The sequence below is a fragment of the Chroicocephalus ridibundus genome, chromosome 12 (genome assembly GCF_963924245.1).
Source record: "Chroicocephalus ridibundus chromosome 12, bChrRid1.1, whole genome shotgun sequence".
NCBI classification, from domain to species: domain Eukaryota; kingdom Metazoa; phylum Chordata; class Aves; order Charadriiformes; family Laridae; genus Chroicocephalus; species Chroicocephalus ridibundus.
Window position 1 is genome coordinate 4,511,252 of NC_086295.1, and position 25,209 is coordinate 4,536,460.

At 57.9% G+C, this 25,209-nt stretch overlaps 1 protein-coding gene across 3 annotated transcripts; it reads left to right on the forward strand.

Moving 5' to 3' along the window:
- The first annotated feature begins 951 nt into the window (after nucleotides 1–951).
- Nucleotides 952–23,912, forward strand: UCKL1 (uridine-cytidine kinase 1 like 1). 3 transcript variants are annotated; one of them, XM_063350170.1, is made up of 15 exons: nucleotides 952–1,027; nucleotides 9,528–9,721; nucleotides 10,357–10,463; nucleotides 10,680–10,850; nucleotides 11,095–11,166; nucleotides 12,394–12,583; nucleotides 13,067–13,128; nucleotides 18,080–18,099; nucleotides 20,495–20,593; nucleotides 20,968–21,061; nucleotides 21,369–21,431; nucleotides 21,797–21,919; nucleotides 22,280–22,387; nucleotides 22,794–22,950; nucleotides 23,537–23,912. In XM_063350170.1, exons 1-15 carry the CDS (start codon nucleotides 978–980, stop codon nucleotides 23,611–23,613), a joined length of 1,587 nt encoding a protein of 528 aa, XP_063206240.1. In that variant the 5' UTR covers nucleotides 952–977; the 3' UTR covers nucleotides 23,614–23,912. The 3 variants fall into 3 exon arrangements, with proteins under 3 accessions (XP_063206240.1, XP_063206239.1, XP_063206238.1); XM_063350169.1 differs by lacking the exons at nucleotides 952–1,027; nucleotides 18,080–18,099 and adding exons at nucleotides 5,506–5,761; nucleotides 14,550–14,566; XM_063350168.1 differs by lacking the exon at nucleotides 952–1,027 and adding an exon at nucleotides 5,506–5,761.
- The last annotated feature ends 1,297 nt before the right edge of the window (nucleotides 23,913–25,209 follow it).

A 25,209-nucleotide genomic window follows, 5' to 3' on the forward strand; every position in this document is an offset into this window, starting at 1 on the left:
CCAGCATCTCCCAGTGTCTCCCAGCATCTCCCAGCATCTCGCAGCATCTTCCAGCATCTCCCAGCGTCTCCAGCATCTCCCAGTGTCTCCCAGTGTCTTCCAGCATCTCCCAGCATCTCCAGCATCTCCCAGTGTCTCCCAGTGTCTTCCAGCATCTCCCAGCGTCTCCCAGCCCCGGGGGCCACATGCAGCGCGGGGCCTCTCCTCCCCAGGGAGCTCAGCAGGACCCGGGGCACCCCCCCCGGCCACCCCAGCGTGGGAATAAATCCTCTTCCGCTTCCTAATGTCTTTTTTGGCACCGAACCCAAATAAGCGCCAGATTTAGGCCAATCTCCCCGTTGCTGACCGTTAACCCCACGTTTCCCGATGGACGGGCCCCAAGGGTGGATGGGGACGACGGGGAGGGGCGCTGGCCCCGGCCCCCCCCCCCCCAGACTTCCAGCACCACAAACCCCGGCCTGGGGGACCCCGGGTGCGAGAAGGGAGCGTGATGCCGAGCAAAACCGCATCCCCCCCAAGGGCCTGGCATCCTGGGACCCCCGCAGGGCCGGGCCCCCCTCCCAGCACCCAGTGACCATTCCAGAGCCCGGGGCCACCCAGACCCCCGCTGCCCCCCAGCTCTGCTGGCAGCTGTGGGGGGGGTGTGGGGGCTGCTGTATGTTGCACCCCTCAGCTGCTTGGGCATGGGTGCTCCTGCGAAGCTGCCCCAGAGCATCCACCAGTGCCCCCAGCACCCACCTGCCCCCCATGGCACCCACCTACACCCCCACCACCCATCTTTCCCATCCCCTTCCAGCACCCAGCCTCACCCCCAGCACCCACCTACACCCCAAACCACCACCACCCCCCCGCCGGACACCTCCCCCCCCCTTTCCCGTCCCTATCCCCGCACTACAAGTCCCGGGGAGCCCCGCGGCGGCGGCACCGCCTCCTCCCGGCTCCCCGCCCGCCCGGTCCTCCCTCTCCCCGCCACCACCATGGCCGCGGCCCCGGTGGCCGAGGGGGCTCCGGCGGAGCCGCACGACAGGTAAGGACCCCCCCCCACCTCCTCCATCCCCTTAAAACCCCTCCCGGGACGGGACCGGGACCGCAACGCCCCGGAGCCGCCGGTTCCCGGCGGCTCCGGGGCGTTGCGGTGCCGGTCCCGTCCCACGATGCCACTTCCGCGAGTGGGGCCTCCCCGATCCCATCGTTCTTCCCATTTTTTTCCCCCCTAAAAACCCCCTTTGCCCATCCCAGCAAGCGGCGCCACCCACGCTTCCCATCACGCAGGCAACGGTTTATCCAATCTTTTTGCCAAACCGGGCTTATTCCTTCTCTATTTGTTGCTTTGGGGTTTTGTTTTTGGTTTTGGTTTTTTCCCCTTCCCCCCCCACCCCATTTTTTTTTCTTCGCTTTTTTTCCCCTTCCCCCCCCCCCCCCCCCCCCGTTTTTTTTTTCGATGGGGTTTTTTGTTTTTGTTTTTTTTTTTTAATTTTATTTTTTTCAGCCTTAATTTCGCAGCGGGTGAACGGCAGCGCCCGGTCGCGGGCGAGACGGCACGTGCGTCGGCTCCAGCGGGCGCGAGGCGCCGGCGGAGCAGGGAAAACCCACAAATTTCCTCCCCAAAAAAACCCCAAAATTTCATACCAAAAAAAAAAAAAAAAACTTCCTACCAAAAAAACGAAAATTTCCTACCAAAAAAACACGCAGAATGAGGTTCTTTTCCCCTCCCTACTCAGGTTTTCCCTATGTTTTCCACTCCACAGTCCTCAGGCACAGGGGAGCTTGACCGCTCCCAAACACCGAATACCTTGGAATTGGCTCCGGAGCATCCCCGGAATGCTGCTAAGCCAGGTTACAGGGACGCGAGCATCCCTGGTTGTTGGGTACCGGTGTCCCCGCGGCACCGACCGACCCCTGAGTCCATGCCAGCGTGTTTCGGCAACTAAACACGGAGCCGGCTGTGCCGGCGTTGCCTTTGCCCTTCCTGTGAGTCAGCGGTGGGTCGCCGGGAGGCTGAGGATGAGCCAGGGGAGGAAGGAGCCGCCCCAGGGAACGCCGGCCGGGCGGGAGATGAGTAACGGGGTTGTATAACCGAGCCCCTTCCACTGCCGGCTGGGCTGACCGCCCTGTTCCCGCGGCCCTCGCTCCGTATAAATAGCAGCGAGATAATTGGGTTTGAAGAGGGAAATGTTGTCCTTTTGTCGTTAGGAATCGGAGTCCTTAATAGAGCTGGAAGAGAGTGTGTGTGTGTCTACGCGCGCATCTGGAGCTGCCTGGGGATGCTCCGTCCTGCTCCAGGGTGGCTGGGGCCAGGGTGATGGCAGAGCTTGGGGTGAGGCTGGGGAAAAACGGGCACGGTGTTCGATGGGTTTGCAGGAGAGGCACGGCACGGCGGGGCCGCTGGGCAGCATCTTGGCACCCCTGGAGCTTTTGGCAGTGGGGTGGCAGGTGGGTCCCTCCATCCCTTGGACGAGTTCCTCCATCCCTTGGGTAGGGTCCTCCATCCCTTGGACATGTTCCTTCATCCCTTGAGTAGGTCCCTCCATCCCTTGGGTAGGTTCCTTCATCCCTTGGACAAGTTACTCCATCACTTGGATGAGTTCATCCCTTGGGTAGCTTCCTCCATCCCTTGGGTAGGTTCCTCTATCCCTTGAATGGGTCCCTTCATCCCTTGGATGAGTTTCACCATCTCTTGGGCAGGTTTCTCTATCCCTTGGGCAGATTCCTTCATCCATGGGGCTGGTTCCTCCATTCCTTGGGCAGGTCCATCCCTTGGCTGGATTCCTCCATTCCTTGGGTATGTCCATCCCTTGGGCAGGTTCCTCCATCCCTTGGATGGGTTCCTCTGTCCCAATGCTTAGGGCTTCCTGAAGCCTTTCCTTGTGTGCTTCCCGCACAAAACTCATCTTCTGGCCTGGCTTGCTCTCAGGGTGGTGTGATCCAGCTGTGTGTCACTCTGGCCGCTGGACAAGGGGGTTCCTGGTGTGGGGCTGCCCCACATGGCCCCGGGGTTTTACGCCAGGCTGTTGCAGGGCAACTGCTTTCAGCTTAAGTTAAAGATGCCGTAGGACACGAAAGGTCCAGCTCAGGGCTGGCCTGGGCATGTCAGGACGAAGAAAGACCACGCTGGGAGATGGAGGGAAGCAGGTTTGGCCTCCACGCACCCATGGGTGCTACTCGCAGGGGTGGGAGTTGGGAGAGGGACCACCTTCCATGGTGGATTTGGTGTGTCCTGAGCTTTTACTTGGATCCGGTGACAATATTCGGGTTACAGCAACCAAACCAGGGAAAGCCACATGCAATTCAGCTTCCATCCTTAAATCCCAAGGAAAACCCGCTGAGCAGCTTTCCATCCCTGGAAGGAAAAGGGGACCCCAGCCTTCATGGGATCTGCTCTTTCTCCCAGTTTTAAGTCCAGCTCCTGGAGGTTGTGATTAGAGGAGGGATTCGCGCTTAAAAGTCATCTAGAAGGAAAACAGTCCAAAACTCAGGAGTTTCGGCCTGTGCAAGAGCTCAGAAACTGGCAAGAGAATCGGGACGTGGAGGAGGTTTGCGGAGCAGTGTGTGCCAGGAGGAAGGTTTGGCCGCTGCCGGGGTTCAGAGCCGGGGCAGGCGATCCCCATCCCACCTGGGAGCCTGGCTGGGATGTTGGGTGAGCCGCTGGGAGAGCTGCTCCCATCGCTTGGACGTTCCAAACAAAGGCAGGAAAAAAGGCAGCGGGGAGCATGCGATAAGGAACAATGTTGCCTTGGCGAGGGCGAGGGCTCCTCACCGCCAAGTTCCTGGTCCCTTTGCTTTCTTTTCTTTTTTGCTTCTTTAATGAGAGAGAATAGAAATCACAGCGGAAGAGAATTTTATTTTTAAACTTCTGAAACAGCTTTTGCAGAGACAGGGGAGCCCGTGCTGAAATCGCAGGATGGAAAAGGTTCCTTTGATCATCCCTCACTTCCCTGGCGTTGGGGCAGCAGCCGCGGCTCAAGATGGGGACAGGTCACCTCTGAAACCCTCCCGTCCCCGTCCCGCTCCTCCTGCAGCCCCTGTTTGGGGACCAGCCCCTTGTCCCTGGTTTCCACGTCGTGGTCACTCAAGACATGTTTTGGGGTGATGCTCTCCGCTGTGGGTCCCATGGCTGGACAGGAGCAGGAGGGGGCTGGTGTGGCTGTACCCAGTGCCCCCCATGTTCAGCAGGGGTTTGCTGAGGACATTGGGATATGTGTCCCTCTGGAATAGCCGTGGTGCTTTGGAGAGGAGGAGGAAGGGTTGGGGAGGAGGAGGAAGGGGTTGGGGAGGAGGAGGAAGGGGTCTTCTCCCCATCTCTGACCCCACCTCCGGAGGTTCAGCCCCGCTTCATGCTGAGCGTGGGGGGAGCATCCTCCCCGTACCCCCTCGGGGGTGGGTGTGCTGAAGCCGAGCCCTCGTCTCACTGTGCCGGGGTGGGCTGGGGGGTCACTCGGTGACAGCAGGACCTCGTGGCGACGAGCCGCGTCCCCGGCAGAGCCTGCCCGCTGCTGCCTGCCTGGCCTTCTGGTGTCACCTCCGCTGCCTCCTCCCTGTCTCAGTGCTGCGCAGTGGGCACTGCTCTGACCCCGTCCCTGTGCTCCGGGACCCCCCCTGCCCATCTCCCACGCCTTGCTGGCTGTCCTGCCCCGCGTCCTGCCCCGTGTTTCCCCAGGGCTGCCGGGTGCTGGGTGCCGGGGCTCCCTGCCCTCCCCGGCGAGGCTGGCGCCGGCGGCCGGCGGAGGAACCGAAATGGCAGCTGGCAGGGGGAAGGCTGAGAGAGCAGATTGCAGGGCCCGAACGTTATTCTTAGCCGCCCGCAGCCCCGGGGTGTTGAGTTTCACCCACTTGTTTACTCCAGGGCCGAGGGGACGGTGAGGGGCAGCTCGTCCCCGGGGAGCTGAGCACCCGGGGGGGCTCGCAGCCGGACCTCCCAGGGCTGGGAGCTGTGGGAGGGGGACGAATCCTGCACCGACAGGCCCCGGCAAGGCCGGCAGCGCCCCGGCCCCGAGCCCCAGCCGGCTCCATCGGCGGCAAGCGGGGTGTTGGCTGGGTACCCCCTCCATGCCTGTTCCCTCCCGTCCCCCTGCAGCCCCCTCCCCGAGCTCCCGGCCGCGCACTTACCGGGTGGGCGGCAGAGCTGCCCCCCCCGCTGCCCCGCCGAGCCCCCGGCGTCCACGGCACCGAGCGAGCCCCGGTCCCAGGGAGCAGAGGCGCAGCGGGGGGGCCAGTGTTTATTGCCTGTGCCGGGGGCGGTGAGGGGAGGTGTCACTTCACCCCCCCCCCAGCCCCCCTGCTTTTTCTTTAATCAAGCCAGTGCTATTAATATCAGGTAATGAACATAATCTCTAGGTTAAGCTATCCTCTTATGCCTGCTGACCACTCCACAGCTCCCAGCAAAAGACACTCCCCCAGCACCGCTCCTCTCCTGACTCCATCTTCCCGTCCCGAGCCCCCCAGGGCTGCTGGGGGGGTGGGGTGGGGGAGGGCGACTTGCCCCAGCCCCTGGGGACCCCGTTGTCCCTGTGCCAGGGGGGACGCTCCCGTGCATGGCTCCTTGCACCGGCGTTCGCCTGGGCAGCCCCGCTGGCACGGCCGCCCTCTCGCCGCGGTAGTGCCGTCAGGTTGGGGGACAGGAGCCGAAGAGCGGGCAGGGACAGTGGGTGACACCCTCTGCCCGGCATCGCCTCCCGCTCCACGGCCGGGTGGAGATGAGCAGCCCCCCGGCCTTCTCCAGCGTCCGCATATCGGGCTGCTGGGCCCTCGGGCCGGACGGCGGGTGAGTTCCTCCTCTGCTTCGGTTTTGGGTGGGTTTTTACTTTTTTTCACCTCTTTGCTTTCAGTCCCTGCCTGCTGGGACGAACCCTCGGGTCCCGGTCCCCCAGCTGAGGGCTGTGGAAGCGCAGGCAGCAGCCGGGGGAAGGATCAGCTTCCCACGGGATGCGGGATGAAGCCAGCCCCGCGCTGTCACGGCAGCCTGTGGGGACGCGGCGGGTGGGTTCGGAGGCTGGGAGCTTGCTCGGCGCGTTGTTTACAGGGCGCGGGGCTGAGGTCGAGCTCTCCTGTTTGCTCGCTGGCTCAGGTTTGGGGCTTTGCCAGTTTTCCTTGCTGGCTGCGGCAACTGTTTGGGACCTGCTGCCTTTCCCCTCCTGGCACAGCATGGATCCGGGATAGCCGGGGATCTCGGAGGGCAGCAGGATGCAGAGAGCATGGAGGGCCCAGGGATGGGAGCGGCGGTGGAGAAGGGACAGGGCTGCCCCTCTCACCCCAGTAAATCCATTCTTGGGATATGCGGGAGCAAAACGCTTCCTTCGTTTGTGCCAGCACGTCTGCGGGGCTGGAGAGCCCTTTCGGGGAGCAGAGCCCCTCCCAGGGAAGGCAGAGCGGTCGGGCTCCCTCCTGGCAAATGGTCCCAGGCAGACGGCTACAGGGAAGGCAAAGGGTCCCCGACAGCTGGGGACAGTCTGGTGACACCTGAGTCCTCCAGGTCGGCTTTGCAGGAGGGAGGTTACCAAGCCCCGGGTGACGTTTCCCTTCATGTTTGCCTTGTTGTGGCGTCAAGTCACTGAAACCCAAGGGATACACGCTGCTCAGGAAGGCTGGGGACGGTCTGGGTGGGACAAGGACCGTCCTTTGGTTAGAGCGATGGCATTAACTTCAGCTATAAATAGAGAGTCCTTTTCCTCCGGCTGCTTTACCTTGCGGGAAGGGACATTGCACGGGCTTTGCGGCTGCTGCAGGGAGCTTTTAAAAAGTGATAGGAAGAAACGGCAAAAGGAGAGAGCTGCGAGATGGCTGGGATCAGCCATTCCTTCGGAGGGGAGGAGAGTCCCCTCCTGGCAGAGGCAGCCGCGGAAAACATCTACAAAACTTGAAGTGTAACATAAGGAGAAGATGCATGACCTTTGCAGAACTCCTGGGCAGTCCCAGAGCCCTCCCCACGGCCGTGCTTCGCTCAGATAAATCATGGGAAATGTTGATTTAAGAGCTGTAGAGTATCTACCTCTTCTGTAGACACAGCCAGTGTAGACAGATATCTATAGAAACAGAATTTAGGTGAAAGTCCAGAAGTATTTGGATGAGAAAAGACAAAGCCGGCCAACTCTTGGAACAGGATTAAAATGCTGCATCCAAGAGTGGCCCCGGGCGTGCGGGGGGAGGACGGCTCCGCTTCTCACCAAGGGCCATCCCTGCACCGTCCTATCTCCATGCACGTCCCTGCGTCCCATGGCAATGTTCCATCAGGGAGCTACTGGGCAGGTGCCCTCTGTGCCAGCACCCCGCTGGAGCGGAGAGATGGGAATGCGGGATGTCAGCAGTGGCCACAGCCTGTAACCCTGGGCACAGCCGGAGCCGTCGGGGTCCAAACCTCCTCGTCCCCACCAGGAGCTGGGTTCTGTCGGTATGAATCAAAGACGCTGGTAGCAGGCCTTGCAGAGGTCAGCCTTTCGCTCAGGCTCTGCTCCAGCTTGGAAAACTGGAGTTTTGCCCACCTCGGAGTTGTTTTGGGAATGGCGGCCTCGGTCAGCATCGCAGCGTGCGGATCTGCGGGCTGAGGTTGGCGCAGGAGGGCTTGGTGCTGCGTTGCACCAAAGAGCAGAGCATCCCGAAACGCTCGCCTGTCGCATGGAGACCGGCGTGTATCCCGGGAGGAAAACCGTTGGAGCAGCCCTCAGCGGCAGCGCCGGCAGCGCGGCTCTGGAGTAACCGCAGTCCCGGGAGAGGGGCTGGGATACAGATGAAAGGAACCGTTTTATTTTCTGGTAAACAACTGTGGTTTTGTCATCTCTGCTTTTATCAAGCCAAAATGACTTTGTTTATGCACCGGCATCGTCGGATGATGTCAGCCCCGCTCAGGGAATAGCGCGAGGTGGCTAATTGCTGCTGCGGCGTCGCCGGTGGGAGAGGAGACCGAAATACCCCGTCTGGGTTTGCTTCTCCCGCCTCGCTGGTGGAGGGAGCCATCCTTGTACAGAAAGAAACCCCAGAAAGCTTTCCCGCGGGTCTCACCTCCCGAGGTTGCTTTTTAAAAGTGACGGTTGGGGTCTTTATGGCTCCTGGGTGCTCGATGCTGGCTGTGCGCGCCGATGGGCTCGCGCAAGGGACGGGGTGTTGGTGGCTTGAGGCTCTTGCGGGGGGACTCTGTGGGTGCACGCTGGTAGGGTTGGCGTCGGCGTGGGATGTCCTGGCGCCGGGGCAGGAGCTGCAACCTTCCTTTTGCTAGCAGGGGTTCGGCAAATCGCCGTCTCCTTGCCCGCTCCGCAGGGATGTGCCGGTGCAGGAGGTAGGGATGGCATACTGGGGGCATCCCGCCGTGCTCGGGGGGTGTTGCAGATGGCCGGTCTCAAATTTTGATCTTTATCTAAAATTGTTCTAAAAAGGGGTGGGGGAGGGAAGGGAATTAATCTTCATACCAAAAGAGCTTAAAATCAACCCAAAATCTGTAAAGCCCTGCAGTTTAAGCCCTATCAAGAGCAAAAAATAACAAGAGAGGCAGCAAAGCCCCGCCAGCTCGGCTGGGCTGTACCAAACGGTGCCGGGTTTGGAGCATTTGGTGCCCGGGGCTCTTTGAGCTTGCGGAGGTTTCATTTCCAGCTTGAAATTTCCTCATTTCCAAAGAGGAACAAGCGCGAGCAGGGAGAGCCCTTTGCACCTTCTCACAGGGAGGAGACATCTCTCCCGAGGCGGCAAAACAGCGAGCGGGGAGGAGCGGGAGCTGGTATAAATAATCCTCCCCATCCTCGTGCTGGCCGGGCAGCGCGGCTGCAGCTTATCTCCTGGCCAGAGGCCACTTATCACCTCCCAGCCGCTGCTCTCCCGCTGCCAAGCCCGAAAGGGCTCCGGAGGGTGGTTTGTTCCTCTCCTTCCCCAGGGCTGCGGCGGGAGGGGAGATAAGAGAGAGGCATTTAGCAGCTCCAGGGCTCCGACAGAGCTCGGTGCTCACTCAGCCCACACGGCAAAGCAGACGCGAACGGCTTGGCAGCCCCGCTGCCCGGTTCTGGCCCCTTGCCGGTTTGTCCCCAGGGGTTTCAGGCCTAAAGGGTTGGGGAACTAGAGGTTTGGGTGGGAGTGAAGTGCTCAAAGTGCTCAAAGTGGGGAGAGGAAAGGGATTGCGCATGGGGGGATGAGGACAGTTGAGCTGTAGCCCATGTGCCTGGCTTCCATCCCCCAGAAAGTTCCCTCAGCATATCAGGACAGGTTATTGCCCTCTGTCATAACAGCCCTTGGTGCTTTTGAGAGCTCACCGGAGTGTTTATTTAACGTAGGCATTCCCCAAGCAGTAGGGCTGTAGGAAGCGATGCTTGCGTTGCAGCTTTTCCAGGTTAAAATGTGGTCCTGCGTGAGAATGTCTTGATGTTGGCCATGGCCTGGGCTTGCAGCAGTGTGGGTGCTGGTAGCACTGCAGCAGGGCTGGGGTTGCCTCTCTTCCTCTTCCACTGCATCCATACAGCGTGGGATCCCCCGGAGACCCCACTCCCACTCACCGGGAACACAGGTCCCTCCCCACCACCGGTAACCGAGCTTCTTCCTCTCCCCATCCCCAGCAACAGCAGTGCCGAATCCCTAGACCGGCTGTACCCTGCGGTGGGCTCCACCAAGCCACCCCGAAAGCGGACCACTAGCCAGTGCAAGTCTGAGCCACCCCTGCTGCGGACCAGCAAGAGGACCATCTACACAGCTGGCCGTCCACCGTGGTACAATGAGCATGGGACGCAGTCCAAAGAGGCCTTCGTGATAGGTAGGCAGAGGCAGCGCATGGCCGGGCTGTCCCGCCTATCTCTTCAGCTGGTGAAGGCTAGCACGGGCAGTGTCGGCGCTGTCTGCCCAGTGGCTCTCCAGGAGATCTTGGGGGCATTCCTGCCCCACCGCCTCCTTGGAAACTTGAGGTTGGCTCCAGACTCCAGGTTCTGAGCTGCTCAGCCTGGACAGGAGCAGGGAGCGTCCCCATGGTTAATCCAGCATTGACTGGGTGAGCCGTAGGATTGGGCAGAAGCTGAGAGCTTGCAGATGGGGGTGATGGATTAGAGCAGGCAACTGAGCAGTCCACAATCTTTGCTGGTTGTTCCCTTAACTCCTGTTGCCTGGGTTGTCACGAGTTCCCAGGGATTTAGTCTAGGCTGGTTCTCATGCCAGCTCTCCCCTTGTTACACAACCATCTAACGAAGGGTTTCCCAGCTTTTGCTGTGCACATTGCTGGCAGTTACAGTATGTTCCACTTGACATTTTCAAGGATAATCTCTCTCTTGTAGTGCCTATCAAGCCCCCTCTTTGGAGGTTCCTCCAACTTAGTGCGACAGGGCAGGACCGGGTTCTAGCCTGTGGTTGGAAAGGCAGACTGTGGGGTTGGTGGCTTCATCCCTTTTTCCCTGGCAGGCCTGGGAGGAGGCAGTGCCTCTGGGAAGACCACGGTGGCCACCATGATCATTGAGGCGCTTGATGTCCCCTGGGTGGTTCTGCTGTCCATGGACTCCTTCTACAAGGTGAGTCTGTGCATCGTCCTGGCCAGGTTCCTTGGGCTGCTGGAACCCTTGGCATAACCCCGTCATGGGGAAACGCAATTTGGGTTTAGCCACAGCCTCGTGGTTTCCCTTTCACGTGGTTCTTGGGGCAGGGGGAGAGGTTGCTGGGCACAGTGGTGGGGAGGGAAGGCCACCGGTGGGGATGGCCACATGGACTAACCCCTTCTCTGGGGGCAGGTGTTGACCAAGCAGCAGCAGGAGCAGGCAGCCAGCAATGACTTCAACTTTGACCACCCCGATGCCTTCGACTTTGACCTCATCATCGCCACCCTGAAGAAGCTGAAGCAAGGCAAGAGCGTGAAGATCCCCATCTATGACTTCACCACCCACAGCCGGAAAAAGGAATGGGTATGGGACACTGAGAGGGGTGGGACGAGATGGGGGGACTGCCAAGGCAGGAGAGGGGGGTGTCATTTGGACCCCTCCAGCCCCTGCTTTTTGCAGTCAGAGTTGTGCAGTCGCCCTCTGCTCTGTGCCTGGCTCAGGGCACATTTTCTGGGTGAGCCGACGCAGTCACTAACAAACCAGAGAGTTTTCCCAGGATGGGGCATTTCATGTTCTGTGTCTAACCACAGCCATTTTGACTCCACAGAAAACCCTATATGGCGCCAATGTGATTATCTTTGAAGGCATCATGGCTTTTGCAGACAAGGAGCTTCTGAAGGTGAGGAAGGGTTTAGAACCGGTTTTGGGGAAGTCTTACAGGCACAAGCCCCTTCTTCTGCAGCCTTATATCACAGCGCAAAGAGAGTCCCAGGCGCCCCGGGGCTCCTGTGCATCGCTGGACGGGACCCTGTCCTCCCACAGTGCTTCAGCGTCACCCCTACAGACCAGCCCTCCACCCCGTAGCCAGCTGGGGGAAGATGGTGGGAACATGCTTTCTGCTGAGGTTCAGCAGCAGGGAGATGACCTCTTCCAGCTTACACCGGCTGCTGCAGCACTTCACTGTGCAGGGGAAATAGGTCTCGACTCTTGCAGGGGAAGAGCTCCCGGCCAGAGGTCAAGCGTTTCAGCAAAGACTTTGATCTCAGCCTTTCGTTCCCAGGAGCTTGGAGCCGGGTGGCAGCCTGGTCCCTGGCAATGGTGGTGTGTAAATATGACTAGAAATAGCCCACCCTCCTGCACTGCATGCCGCAGCTTGCACAGCCAGAAGCAAAGTCTGCTGTACTTCTGCTGCGCAAAACCTGGTCTTTTCTCGGGTGGACTCGTCCAGCACTTCAGGCTTTGCCGGGAATTTGTTGGATAGACGATAAATGCTCTAGGAGGGAGTGAGCCATGCAGAAACTTAGTCAAACGCAGGCTAGAAAGTTTTCTTCCCTGCCAAGCGAGCGTTTGGGTTGCACATTCCTGGAGCAACGATGACCTCCAGCGGACAGCTGGGTAAATCCCCCAGGAGTTTCCTCTGAGCATTCCTGCTCTTGTCTCTGACAGTTAAGGGCGGTGGCATGAGCTGACCTGCTGCGCTTGGGCCCCCGCCAGCATTTATGAGCCAGCGCTCCTGGGTTAAGCCTGTTGGTCTGTGTCGTGGCCATTAACTTCTCTTGTCTCCTCCTTGCTCTTAAATAGCATCCAGCCAAAGTGCTGGGGCTGCTTAGGAGTGGAGACAGGGTTCGGAGCAGGAGTGGAGACAGGGTTTGGAGCAGGACAGGTCTCTGGGGGCATGAGAGCAAGGGGGAGATGGCAGCAAGGGACTCACCGCCGCGTCTGCACTGCCAGCCAGGTTCAAGTTCAGGGGCTGCAGCGGCAAAGCTCCCTCCAGGCTGGAGCAGAGCTGAGCCGAGCTCTGTTAAACCAGCGCTGTGCTGCGCAGAGAGCTCAGCCTGCTGGTTGTGGCTGGTGGAGAAGGTCGGTTCTAACCTGGTGGGGTTTGTTCCCTCCCCTCTCATTCCAGCTCCTTGATCTGAAGATATTTGTGGACACGGACTCGGACATCCGCTTGGTGCGTCGCCTGCGCAGGGACATCAGCGAGCGTGGCCGTGACATCGAGGGGGTCATCAAGCAGTACAATAAGTTTGTCAAGCCTGCTTTCGACCAGTACATCCAGCCCACCATGAGGCTGGCCGACATCGTCGTGCCCCGAGGTACCTGCCCAGGGCTGCCCCGAGCTGCCACAAGGCTCAGTCCTGGATGGGACATGAGAGACCCCGTCCCTCTGCCCTCAGCTCTGCTGGCCAGTGCCACCACCCTCCGGCTGGCACGGACAGAATAGTGGCTGTCCCATGCCAAAACAAAGGTACCTCCAGCCAAGTGTCTCCAAACGCTGGCCGAAAGCAGATTCCTAGGGGAAAGTCTGCACTTTTCCCTCAACCAGTCTCCTGCCCTATCAGCTCCTGCAGCTTAGTGGTTTAAAAGCTAGAGGTGACTTCTGGATATTCAATAATAGGTTGTTACTAAATAAGAATTTAATAATAGCAGCAGCGTCTCCTGCTGGATGATGCTTTGCTAGGGAAGGGGAAGCAGGGATACGGTGTTTTTGAACATTGCAGGGAGCTTAGGGAAGAAATGGGCACTGCTGGCACCGTGGTTCTGAGCAGGCTCTCGCTTTTGCTTCTGGTTCACTCCAGGGAGTGGAAACACAGTGGCTATCGACCTGATCGTTCAGCACGTCCACAGTCAGCTGGAAGAGGTAAGAGCTGCCCGGTCCCCCGGGTGTTAATGGTGGGGTCAGCCTTGCCTGTGCAGCGGTGGCATTGCGGGAAGCAGGGCTCTGGGTGCCAAGGTGGGAATGGCCTGGCTTCCCTCCGTGCTCCGGGCATGTGAGCCGCAGGGCTGTCCCTGGGACCTCCTCCCAGCCCCGCTCCCTCCGTTTCAGCGAAAGAGACTGCCTTGTCCCTCTGCTCTGGTTAGCGCAAGGCTCCTCTGCAGGCTGTGGTCCAGCAGCAGCTTCTGTCCCTCCCTGGGAGACTAAGTCATCTGGGGACAAACCAACTGTCCTCCAGTGATCTGAGTGATGTGGCCGCCCCGTCTGCAGCCCTCCTGGGGCCGGCATCACCTCAAACCCTGCAATACTTCAACTCTCTGGCTCTGGCTTCTCTTCACCCCCTTGCAGCCACTGCTGCACAGTCTTTCCAGTCAAGAGCCCACTTTTCCACTTCCATGTTGGCTGCAACCCATGGGTTTCAAAACCCAAAGTCTTGTCACGTTTGAGGCCCCGCCTGAGCCCCCATCCAGGCACATACTCCATCACTTCCCCATCATTGGGTTTAACGAGTCTTCTGTGTGTGCTGGGCCAGTCCTGACCAGTGGTTTGAGCCTGGAACCCTTCGATCTACTGCCCCTGTTGTGTGTTGCTGCTCCCTGAGCAGCGCAACCTCCTCCCGCCCCACGGCTGTAGCTTTGATGTTTTAAGTTGTGGAGATGCTCAGAGCGATGTCCTGGAAGGTGGAAGGAGCATGACCTGGAGATGGCTGTTCTTGAAAGCAAAAGGCTCAATTCCTGCGGGCCTTGCAGAGCTCCCAGAGGGCAGGAGCCGCTTGGCCCCTGGCTGTGAGCTGGCACACGATGGCGTTGTGCCTCCCGTGGCCGCTCGGGAGCAAGTGCTCTGGTGCAAAGGCGTGTTGGCAGGTTCCCCTTCCCGGAGCACCCCGTTCTCCGCAGGGCAGCAGTCGGGGCTTTCTGACTGGCTGGATTTACAGCACTAAGCTCTGGCAGGTCGGGAAGTTAGTTTCTAAACCAACAGGAGCAAGGATCAGAGCCCTGGCACCGTCAGCGCCGGGCTGAGGAGGGCACACAGCTGTGGGCGCAGGCCAGGAGCAGGGAAATGGCTGTTTCTCCCAGCCCCTGGGATGTGGCCAGGGAAGCTCGTGGCTGGACGCTGAGGCGAGCAAACACAGCAGCTCCTCCCCAGGGCACTGCTGTGAGCTCGGCGAGGGGTTGGCTTGGGCGGGGGCTTTCATTTATTTACCTGGGGAGGGGAAGAAAGGGGGAAAGGCTACATGTGAATGCAGGAAAATATTTCCTATTTTTCCTTTTCTTTTGTCTTGAAACGACCCTGGTGTTGACAATGCTTAATACCGGTTGCATTGTGTCTTTGTGTTGCTGCCGCAGCGTGAACTCAGTGTCAGGTAAGAGCCCCTAACTCTGTCCTGTCTGTGCAGCCCGAGGCATTTCCAATGCCAGGCACTGCTTGGCCCTAACCCTGACCTGCAGTCGAGACCAACAGCTCGCGTAACGGCCAGCCTCGTCACGCTCGAAGCTGACGAAAGGCCACCTTGTCCTTGGCTTTGGGACAGGGCTGTTCCCCAAGGATGGACTCGCCCAGCTTGAGCGCAGAAGCTGGGGCAGGGCCAGGTTTGTTAGCTGGGGACACCCCCCCCCCCCATCTCTGCAAAAGGCTTTGTGTCCTGGGACTCGCTTTTATTTCACTTCATCCTTAAGATTGTTCAGAGCCGCTCTCCATCCCTGATGATTAAACATCATTAAACATCAATTATTAAATGAAACAAAGCGGCTCAAGGGTGGTGGGAGCCCTGGGTCCCTCGCTGCCGCAGAGGCTCTCAGCCGCGAGCCTGATGGCACCCGGGAGGAGCGCAGCAGCTTCGGCATGGCGAGAGGTACCCGCTTCCCTGCAGTACCTAAAGGCTACGCAGCAACTACTTGGGGACCAAAAAAATACTTATGCCCTAATCCAGCAGGATTCCTGATTTCTCAGTATCTGCAGGTGGATGCTCTAAAGTAGACATTGACTTATTTAACCTCTTCAGCGTGTGGATCCAGGTGGGACTTCAGCTCTCTTGCTTCCATTAAGCAGCCAGCTAAGTTTCCAGGTATTTTTGTAGGAAGCAGAGGGGATGCATTACTATAAATGGGTTTCCATTTAGGTTTCCATCGCTGCATGGAGACACTTAGCTCAAGTAACCCTAAAATTTACATTTGGCATACAACAAGCTTTTAAAATACCTAAGATAAACAGGAAAAAGACTCTGCTTTACTTGTTTCTGTTTAAGCCGTTCATTTCCTAGACTTGGCAGCTAGATGTTGTGTTTTATTTCTGTTTGCTTGTTTAACACCATGGGGCCTGACATTTCCATACAGACGGCGTAAGCTTCCCTGTGTGTCTGGAGGTCAGGTGGGAAGGTGCTCTTTAGCGTGGAGAGAAGTCTGTTGCTTTAAAAAATTGCAGGAATAACATTAGAGAGTAATGCATGTGTGTGTATATGCGTATATATGCCCATGTGTATGTGTTTATATACATATATGCACACATATAAAATTTCCTTTCTCTCCAGCGATTCTCCTCTTTAATCAAAGTGGCACTCAGTACAGGTGATCTTTTTGTGCACCTTAAAAATCAGGTATTTAATAATATGTCAAGAAAGTATTAGTACAAGTTTGGAAAGGTAACTCTGACCTCCAGAAGTAACTCTGTGATAACCCCAGCCACAGACATTTACATGTTCGGTTTAAGGCTCGCGGTTTCCATTTATGCCTTCGCCAGAAAGTCTGGAAAAAATTTCCTGCCAAAAAAAAATCTGTTTACACTCCTGGAGTCCCAGTGCTTTTACTGCTGCTGCGGTTTCCCGTCAGCTCCTCCGCGGCTCTGCGCTCACAAGAGGAGCGAGGTGGATGGAGAGACGCCTGTTGCGTGAGATGCGCTCGGCAAATATGGGGCTTTTCATCTAAAACAATTCCCTGTCCTCCCGTCTTGAATGGCTTCATCTAAATGTCACGGTTGTTGTTCTGATGTCACCGCCTGCCTTTTGGTGGCCGTGGGGACGCAGCGAGGCCTTTGTAGCTGGTAGAATAAAACCTGGATGCTTAGATCTGGCCCCAGTCCGAGGTGCTTCTCGGGTCCTTGTGCTCCGGGCTGGCCCTGGGCTGCCTCTCCTGACCCAGAGAGCGGGTGGCACAGGCAGGGAGTGCCTCTCCCCGACTCTCAGCTGATCGAATGGGTGAATTCTGAGGAGTTTAAAGAAAGCGGTGCCATTCCCTGGACCTCCAAGCCTTTTTTTCCCCTCTTGTAACTGCCGGCTGCTGAGGAGCATCGTTGCCTTCCTCTGTGTTCCCTCAGAGCGCAGGTCAGACCTTAGTGTCCTTGCAGTTGGGGTATTTCTTGTCCAGCTTCCCACATGTTTAATTGTGCACGTGTTGGAGATGTAATTATGTACAGGTGCTTCCTTCCCATCCATGCCCAGGTGAGTAATTCTTCCTGGAGCCCAGCAGCAGGAGCCGGACGCAGCGCTCTCAGCCGAGCCTGGTTTCCGTCCCTTCTGTCAGGCTATTTCAGCAACCAGCCCCGCTCTCGGAGCCGGTGCTCTTTTCAGCTGATTCCCCTCGCCAATCAATATTCCCCACCCCCAAGGTCTCGATCAGCTTGGCATGCCCTTTGCCAATTGTGTCTTTAAATATCAACCCATAGCGCAGTTTAATAGCCCTTGTTTGAAATGTCAGCCATGAAAGCCAGCCGCTGTACGTGTTTGAAATGCCTTGACTGCATTAGCTCCTTTGTAGCTGGATGCCTCTTGTCTGCTTCCTGCTTGATAGCATGCTCAACAAAGAGCCGAGGATGTTCCCTGAAGCCTTCCTGAGAGATGGTCACCCCTTTCTCTCTCTTTTTCTTTCTTTCTTTCTTCTTCTTCTTTCTTTTTTTTTTTTTTTTTTTAAATTCTTTCAAAGCTTTTGTTCTGGGGGGAAAAAAATAAGTTTGCAAAGTGAGACGTTTTCTTGACGTGCTGCCCGTCTGAATTTTCCGTCGCGGTCCTGCCTGGCAGGGGGAGGGACAGGAAGCAGTGCTCTCGCCGGCAGCCTGCCTGCGGGTCCTGGCGGCAGAGACCCGCTCCCTCCATCCTTCCCGGCAGGGCTGGGCAAGGGCTGTCACCACCAGTGACACGGCTGTAGCGGGGCAGCTGCCGGAGAGACTGAGCTTTTCCCATTGCCACAACCTGCAGCCCCGCTCCAAGGGATGGCGATCCCAGGGCAGGTCCCGATCAGCTCGGGGGAAGGAAGGTCTTCCCAGCGGACGGTGATGTTAAGTGCAGAGATGGGTTTCTCCACGTGTTCCCAGTACTCTCAGCTTTCCAGGGTCTCCAAGGCTTGAGCAGATCCTCTCTCCAGTGTGGCAGGAGATGGGCACGCCTGTGAGCCCACAGCAGTTTGCCTGGGTGCGGTGTAGGTTGGATGAAGGTTTTGAAAGCTTGGCCTTGAGCACCTGCACCTGCTCTGGGATTGCAGCAGAGCCCCGGGCGAGGGCTGGGCATTTCCCTCCGGGCTTCGAGAGCTGTTGCTGGTGTTGCAGTGTGGTACCACTTGCGACGGAGATGTTACGGTGTCCCTGCTGTGACTTCAGGGCAGTGAGAGCGGATGGAACATTCCTCCCATGGAGCCAGGAGTGGAGCTGGTGCCATGAAGAGCAGCTGTGACGTGACTTGGTCACCAAGGGAGGAGCACCGGGGTCTTTATGGCGGTGGCCCGGGCACTGGGCAGGTCCAAAAGCCATAGATCAATTAGGGCTTTTTTTTCCCCCTTTGACTAATGACAGCGCTTTTTCCTTTGTTTCATGTCTTGTTTGTCCCTCTGCCCTTAAACTCTCGTGTTTCCTGTCTTGTCTCCCCTGAACATCCCTCCCACCTGGTGACCAGAGGAAGCTGCGCTGGGATATGTGAGGAGACAAACGCTAACGGCAGTGTTTGGGTTGTGACACTAACGCCGGGGAATGGGGACGAGGGCTGTGCAGTGTGAGCCGCGTTACTAACCCAGACAGCTCACGGGGTCCTGCTTTGCTGGGGCTGTGCAGGGCAAACCGGGGTGGGGGGACTGGAGAGACCATCTTTATCCCAATCCCAAAAATGGGACCTGCCGCTGTCTCCCCAGAAAGCACCGTGGGGACCCCCACAGCATTGAGCAGCTTCCCTGGGCTGTCAGGGACATGAGCCCGAGCAGGGTTGCATCCAGACTTCCCTGTTCCCGCACTGAGCACCAGACCCTGCGCAGGAAAGTGCGGAAAGCTCAGTGACAAAACGCTGATGGCATTTCCCGGGGGGCTGTTGACAGCTCGGGGTGCAGGGGAGGTGTTCCCAGGCACATGGGGCTGCTCTTGGGGGTAGGAGAGGTCGCTGGCATCTGTGTCAGGGGGCAGGAGCTGGGTCACACTGCATCTCACCTGCAGCACCGCAGAGACCAGGGCGGGAGAGGGTCTGCCCATCCCGCTGGCGTGGCGGGATGCTGTGGCATGGGGCTGGCAGTGATGGAGGTGCCCGTGGCAAGCTCAGACCTGTGCCCCTGGCTGGGCCGTGGTGGGTAGGAGACTGCTCTGTGGGCTACGACCCTGATGGCTCCTCTCGTTTGGGGGACAGCAGTTTGTCACCTTAGCAAACCCAGATGGGGCCAAGAGTTGGGGTGTGGCTCTGCATTGGGGGGCTGGTCTTTGCCCCCCTAGAAGCAGGCAAGCAGGCAGCCCCTCTGCAGGCACCAGTGTCACCAAAGGCAGGGCTCAGGTCCTCACCAGCCGTGTGGGTCTGCATCCCCGCGGCCAGGAGGGGTTCAGACAGGGCTGGATGGCAACTGTGCCCCCAGAATCTGTCCCCAGGCCAGGTCTGGCAGGAGGAAGGAGCGGGGGCTGTAGGGGCAGAGCTGCTGGGTGCTGCCCAGTAGCACAACCCTGGCATGGGAGCATCTCCGAAGGCAGCTAACCTGCGTTGCCGTGACTAACAAGAGTGAGCTCGCTTCACTGATGGCAGGTCCGGGGCCTTGAGGGCTGCTTGTCCCAAACCGGCAGTGGGGTCTGTGGGCAGCAGGAGCATGCTGGGCTTGGCCACAACCCAGCCGGGCTCTGCCGGCACCGGGCAAGTCTGTGGATGGACCACAATCCATCCCACGTGCTCTGCACAGCCATGAGCTGTCTCGGCTCTCGGGAGCATTCCCTGCCTAGGGGGTCTTTGCTGCTACACAGGACCGGAGCTGGCAAAAGCAAGAAGGAGCCCTTAAGTACCCACAGGCCTTGGGAATGTCTCGTTTGGTGTTGGTTGGCCAAGACCAGGAGATGGCTATGTGGATGGAGGCCTCAAGTCATCTAGCTCTGCCCTCCTCCATTCCTACCCAGTCGTCTTCTCTGTCTTCTTCTCCGCTTGCGTGCCTCTGTGTGTGTGCGTGCATTTAATCCAGGTTTCTGCTTGATTTGAAATCTTAATCACCTGGTGCTTTTGTTTGTTTGCTCTCTTTTCCTCCTGCCCAACATCCCTCTGACCGACATGCAGCTGCTGGCACGTGTGTGATCTGACGCGTGGCTTTCGGACCCCAGCCCTCCTCCCAGACAAAGTCGCTTGTCCATCCTGCCCAGCCTTGTGGAAGCCAAATAGATGTGACCTTCATCTCATTACTGCCGCTCTCAAAGAGAGAGGTGACTAATGGGGCTCCATTGTGTGCTTCCCCATGAATGGTGTTCCCTTGATCCAAGAATAGCTCCCAACCCTATTAGTTATGTGGAGATGAGTCACACAAAGCCAGTCATGTCCAGCCGTAAAGTCTTGAAGCTGTTCCCAATTTGGTGTCGATCTGACTATCCTTGAATGGGCCAGGTGCTCTCTGAAACGGTCTCATTGCAGCCTGGCTCCGCATTGAGCCGTGTGCCAGTGCCGCAGGCCTGGCTGCCTGTCCTGTTCCTGGTGACATCTGGCACTTATAGGACAGAGACAACTACAACAGCTCCTCCTCACCCCATGAGTTCAGGATCCACCCTCAGATAAGACTCCCGAGCAGGAGAAGGGTTTGAATTTATTTTCCACTTGCTTCCCAACCAATGGAAACCAAGATGGGCCAACCATGGGTCAGCGGCCCAGCAGGAAGGGCAGGTCCTTGGGCTGCGAGGTCCCCCTGCCCCGTTCATGGGAGCAGGTCCCTTTGCCATCGCAGGGGCCCGGGCAGGGCTCAGCTGGATGGCCTCAGTGTGCATTTGCAGGGTGAAATGACATCTGGGAGGATGGCTCCGGCCGTGTGCTGTGCACCAGCCCTCGGGCAGCCTTGCCCAGAGACCTTCTGACCGTGTGTTTGGTTTTCAGGGCCGCCCTGGCCTCTGCCCACCAGTGCCACCCGCTTCCGCAGACCCTCAGTGTGCTGAAGAGCACCCCTCAGGTGAGGGGCATGCACACCATCATCAGGTAAAGCCCACCACCACTGTGGTCTCCTGGGGTGGGATGGGGCTTGGCTGCCGGCTGGGGTGGACTCGGTTTGCTTTGGCCTCCCAAATCCCACTTGTGCCCTGTCCTTGTGATCTGGGGACGTGGGACAGGATAGATGGTGGTGGGCCTTGGGTACAGGAGCTGTGAGTGCTCCATGGTCTTCCCAACAATTTTTCTGCCTTTTACCTTAAAACTCCCTCTGCAATTTCAGGCTCAGCAGGTGGAACCCATGCAAAAAAAACCACTGGCAGCCAGACAGGGGCCTGGGCTGCCCTCCTCCATGCAGCCTCTGACCCCTGTCAGCATCTCCCGGGGCACATTTTGGTCTTACATTGCATTTACCTCCCCTCTAGAAACAAGGAGACCAGCAGAGATGAGTTCATTTTCTACTCCAAGAGGCTGATGCGGTTGCTGATTGAGCACGCGCTCTCCTTGCTCCCGTTCCAGGTGGGTTTGGGGGGTGTAGCTGGGAGGGTGGGCAGCAGGCGCTGTGTTTCCTCTCTGATTCTTAACCCGTAACTGCCAGGGAGCCGGGACAGTCCTGGTGATGCTCCTCCAGCCTTTCCTGTTTATCAGCCCCTTCCTTCTAGGTTAAAAAGGAGCAAGACTCCCCTAGACCATGGGGCAATGGTGTGGCCCTGGGTGACAACTCTTTGTTTCCAAGGGGCCAGTTTGTTTCCCACAGCTGGGTACCAGGGCTCCTCTGAGAGCCACATCAGAGCCCCTGGTAACGCTTCTCACATGGTTTTTGTAGAGTTGCACAGTCCAGACCCCTCAGGGACAGGACTACGAAGGGAGGACATACAGCGGAAAGCAAGTAAGTGGACGCAAAAGGTACTATTTAACCCTGCCCCGTGGGGCTCCATCCCTGTGGATGCAGGGGAAGGACACCCCTGGCTTCTCAGGGCTTCCACCAGGCCTGGGTTTGGCACCTGCTATCATGAGTACGATACCCTGTATCGTCAGGACAGGCAGCAGGTCGGTGGGTGGCCAGGGCTGCCCTCAGCAATGTCACCGTGCTGCTGTTGCCCTCCCATTGAGGGAGGCAGCCTGAACTGGGAGCAGCACAACCCTCTCCTGGAAGGGATGTGCTTTGGGGTTGCCCATTAGAGTCCCCAGTTGTTGAGGCCCAGTGCCTCTCCTGCACCGCGCCTCCCCGTTCACCCTCGCTGTGTGCTGCAGATCACCGGGGTGTCCATCCTGCGGGCGGGCGAGACCATGGAGCCAGCGCTGCGAGCGGTATGCAAGGACGTCCGCATCGGGACCATCCTCATCCAAACCAACTGCAACACGGGCGAGCCGGAGGTAAAACCCAGGGCCCTGGGCTGCCGAGGGCACGTCTTGGCATTAGCATGCGCGCGGGGGGTGACTCGGGTATTTCCTGAGAGCTCTTCAGCGATCCGAGAGTTGGTCTTGGCAGGGGGCGAGTGCTCAGAAAGCGAGTGTTTGAAAGCTTCTGAAGTGGGCTTTGCCAGCATGTTTGTGCACGCAGGGGCTGGTTTGCTGTCCAAGTGTTTGCACCGGTGCCTGGCTCCAAGCTGACAGCTGGGGTCCCAGAGCTAGAGAGGCATGAAAGATGCTTCACCTCTCTAAGAGAAGGGCTTGGGTTGCTCTGTTCGCCTTGAGCCTGCAGCCTCTAAGCTGATCTCTCTTCCCCCTGCCCAGCTCCACTATCTGCGGCTGCCGAAGGACATCAGCGAAGACCACGTCATCCTGATGGACTGCACGGTCTCCACGGGCGCAGCAGCCATGATGGCCGTGCGGGTGCTGCTGGTACGGAGGATGTCGGGCACGCTGCAGAGGGCGGGTGGTTCGCCCCCAAACAACGTGCAAAACACCAACCGCAGCCATGCTGAGGGGCTTTGCACTGAAATGGTCTCTTCCTTGTGAAGAAGGGTGTCGTGGGAGCCAGCCCAAGATGGGGTGACTCTGTGACCAGGCGTTGACAAAGTCACTCCTTCCTTGGGTAGTAACAGCCTGGATTTAGCTGGTTTCGTGATGCTGTGCCCAGTAACTCCAGCTGGTCGCAAAGAGGGGAGGAGAGAAAGTGGCCCCAAGAAGGCCCTTGAGTGCTTAGAGTGCTGCTGCCTGGAGGCATGGGCTGTAACGTACTTTAGATACCCTTTCTCCTGCTCCTCAGCCCGTCCATCTCCAAGCTGTCTCTGTGCCTTTCCTATAGGATCATGATGTCCCAGAAGACAAGATTTTCCTCCTCTCCCTGCTTATGGCAGAGATGGGTGTCCACTCAGTCGCCTATGCTTTCCCCCGGGTGAAGATCATCACCACAGCTGTGGACAAGAAGGTGAATGACCTTTTCCGGATAATCCCCGGCATCGGTGAGTATCTGGGTAGAGATGAGCTGTTGCAGGGGAATTTTCAGTGCTTCTGTCCCACTCACCAGAGGAGGTGAAGCCCTGGTTGTCAACAGCAGCTTAGGTCTAGCCTTATTTCACCCGGGGACCCACTGCCTCTCCTGAGTCCTGCTGCCATGCGGGTGTTGGGATCAACATGCACACTCTGCGAGCTGTCAGGCAGCCATAACCTTGTTGGCAGAAGGAGCCATTCCACCTGCTATGAGCCTCCTCCGGCCCCAGATGGAGAAGCTGGGCTGGGACATCTGGAGCAGACCTGTGCCCACCTCATTGCCTAAGCTGTCACCTTAAACAAGCTCATCCAAAACAAGCTCGCTCCGTTCTTCTGTCCTCACCTCTGCTGTGCCAAGAAACACCCCTGCCACCGGGTCCTAAAACAGCCTCCAGCCTGCTCCAGTTTTGCTGCTACACGAGTTTTAGAGCGGTTCAAGCTGTTGGATCAACCTGCTTTCCTTTCCTTGCGGGCTGGGACAAGGGCAGGCTGGAGGATGGGTCCCAGGGCTCCCTGCAGAGCTGCACCAGGACTGCATCTCTCTCTCTTCCCCCGCAGGGAACTTTGGCGATCGGTACTTTGGGACGGATGCTCCTCCCGACTGGAGCGACGATGAAGATGCTCTTAGCACTTAGCTGGATGTGGAGATGCCACTGGCGCCAGGCAGCTTCAGCACCGCACCTTAACCCCTTCTGTCCATTGCAGAGATTTCTCCTTCCTCCTCACCAAGCATAGATATTTTTTTCAAATCTTACATTGGAGATCTAGGGCATATTTTTTCAAAGAAACATAAATCCTAGTTTGACTTTGTGGACAGTCGCGTGTCCCAGCATAGAGCGGAGTTAATTTATTTTAATTTAAATATTTGCCTATATAACTTATTGGAGATATTTTATAAAGAAAAATAATAAATTTTTTCTCTGGTTTTCTTGAATGGAGTCATTCTTTGTTACACCCCAGGGGTGCCCAGAAGGATTTGCAACCCTTTGGGACTGTTGCCGTGGGGGAGGACATGCCGTGAGCGGTGGCAGGAGGTCGAGACCCTGCTGTTGAGGAGCAGGATGACCCTGCTCCGTGGAGCAGTTCTTATGTCTCTCGCTGTGTGTTGGTTGTTGTTTCTCTTTGGTGAATGCTGAAGCTCCTACACCCCAGGGAGAGCCTGCCCTACGGGATGCACTCTGTCTGTCCAGTGCTACGGAGCTGTCACCTCACGGGAGCTGGGGGAGACAGAGAGCACCCTGTGGCCTCTCTCCAAGGACTGGGTAACCCCCATCCACACCCAGGTCTCCTGCCTGCAGCAGGGCTGTGAGCAGAAGAAAAACCCACCACTCCAATTCCCCAGCTCCCTCCTCTGCCTGCCTTGCACCTGGGAGGAACTACCATGCTCTAGACCCAAGTGAAGGGTTGGTACCAGAGGAGAGGCAGGTCTTCATGTCTGCGCAGAAGCTGAAGTTCATCTCAGATCACATCACGCTTCAGCTTAAGAAGCACCAAGTCCCTGTTTCAGTTCAGCAGCCGAAGTGAAACGCAGCTCGCCCGAACACCAGCGTGCTCTTGCTGAATCAGAGCTGCTCAAGACGTGGCAAGGAGCAGGTCTCGTAACGGTCTCCAGGAAGCTGTTAGCAGGCCAGAGTAACCTCAGCGGAAGAGGGGCCGGCCAGCCCCATGAGGTGGATTTAGTCAGAGGAGGCTGTAACCCCTGTGGCTGAACACAGTATTTTCCTTTCCTGTGTGATTCAAAGTATCGATGCAACATCCTTGTGCTGGAGATAAACGGGCCAAGAGGAGCAAACCCACCCCTTGGCTGGGCGTCCCTGGCCCGGAGCCGGCTCCTGAGGGGTTAGGACAGGCAGGCACTGCCGGCAGCGAGGAGAGCGGGGCTGGGAGGGGAATGTTCTGCCAGGCTCTTGTCAAAATGGAGAGTCGCCTGGTGATAACTCAGTGTGGGCTCAGGTGTGATGAGCCCAAAATAACTGCCACCACTTTGCGGCATGTTGTATAAATTCTCAACTAAATTTAAAAGAAAACACACGCCCGAGTTCCTGCAAGCACTCGGCGAAAGCATGAGCCCTCAGCTTGAAAGCCACGCTCAGAGCCAGCACTGACACTTGATTAGCGTCTGCTAAAAATAGCTCCTTGCGTAGGTGGAAGGAGAGCTCATAAGAACAAACACAGGAGGATAGGCAGACACAGGGGTTTTTGGCTGGGGCACCAGGTGAGCAGTGGTGGGA

Coding starts and splice junctions, on each gene's coding strand:
- UCKL1 (XM_063350168.1), top strand. CDS start 5,694: ATGAGCAGCCCCCCGGCCTTCTCCAGCGTCCGCATATCGGGCTGCTGG. Junction 10,464..10,679: donor CCATGGACTCCTTCTACAAG/GTGAGTCTGTGC, acceptor CTCTGGGGGCAG/GTGTTGACCAAGCAGCAGCA. Junction 22,951..23,536: donor CCGGATAATCCCCGGCATCG/GTGAGTATCTGG, acceptor CTTCCCCCGCAG/GGAACTTTGGCGATCGGTAC.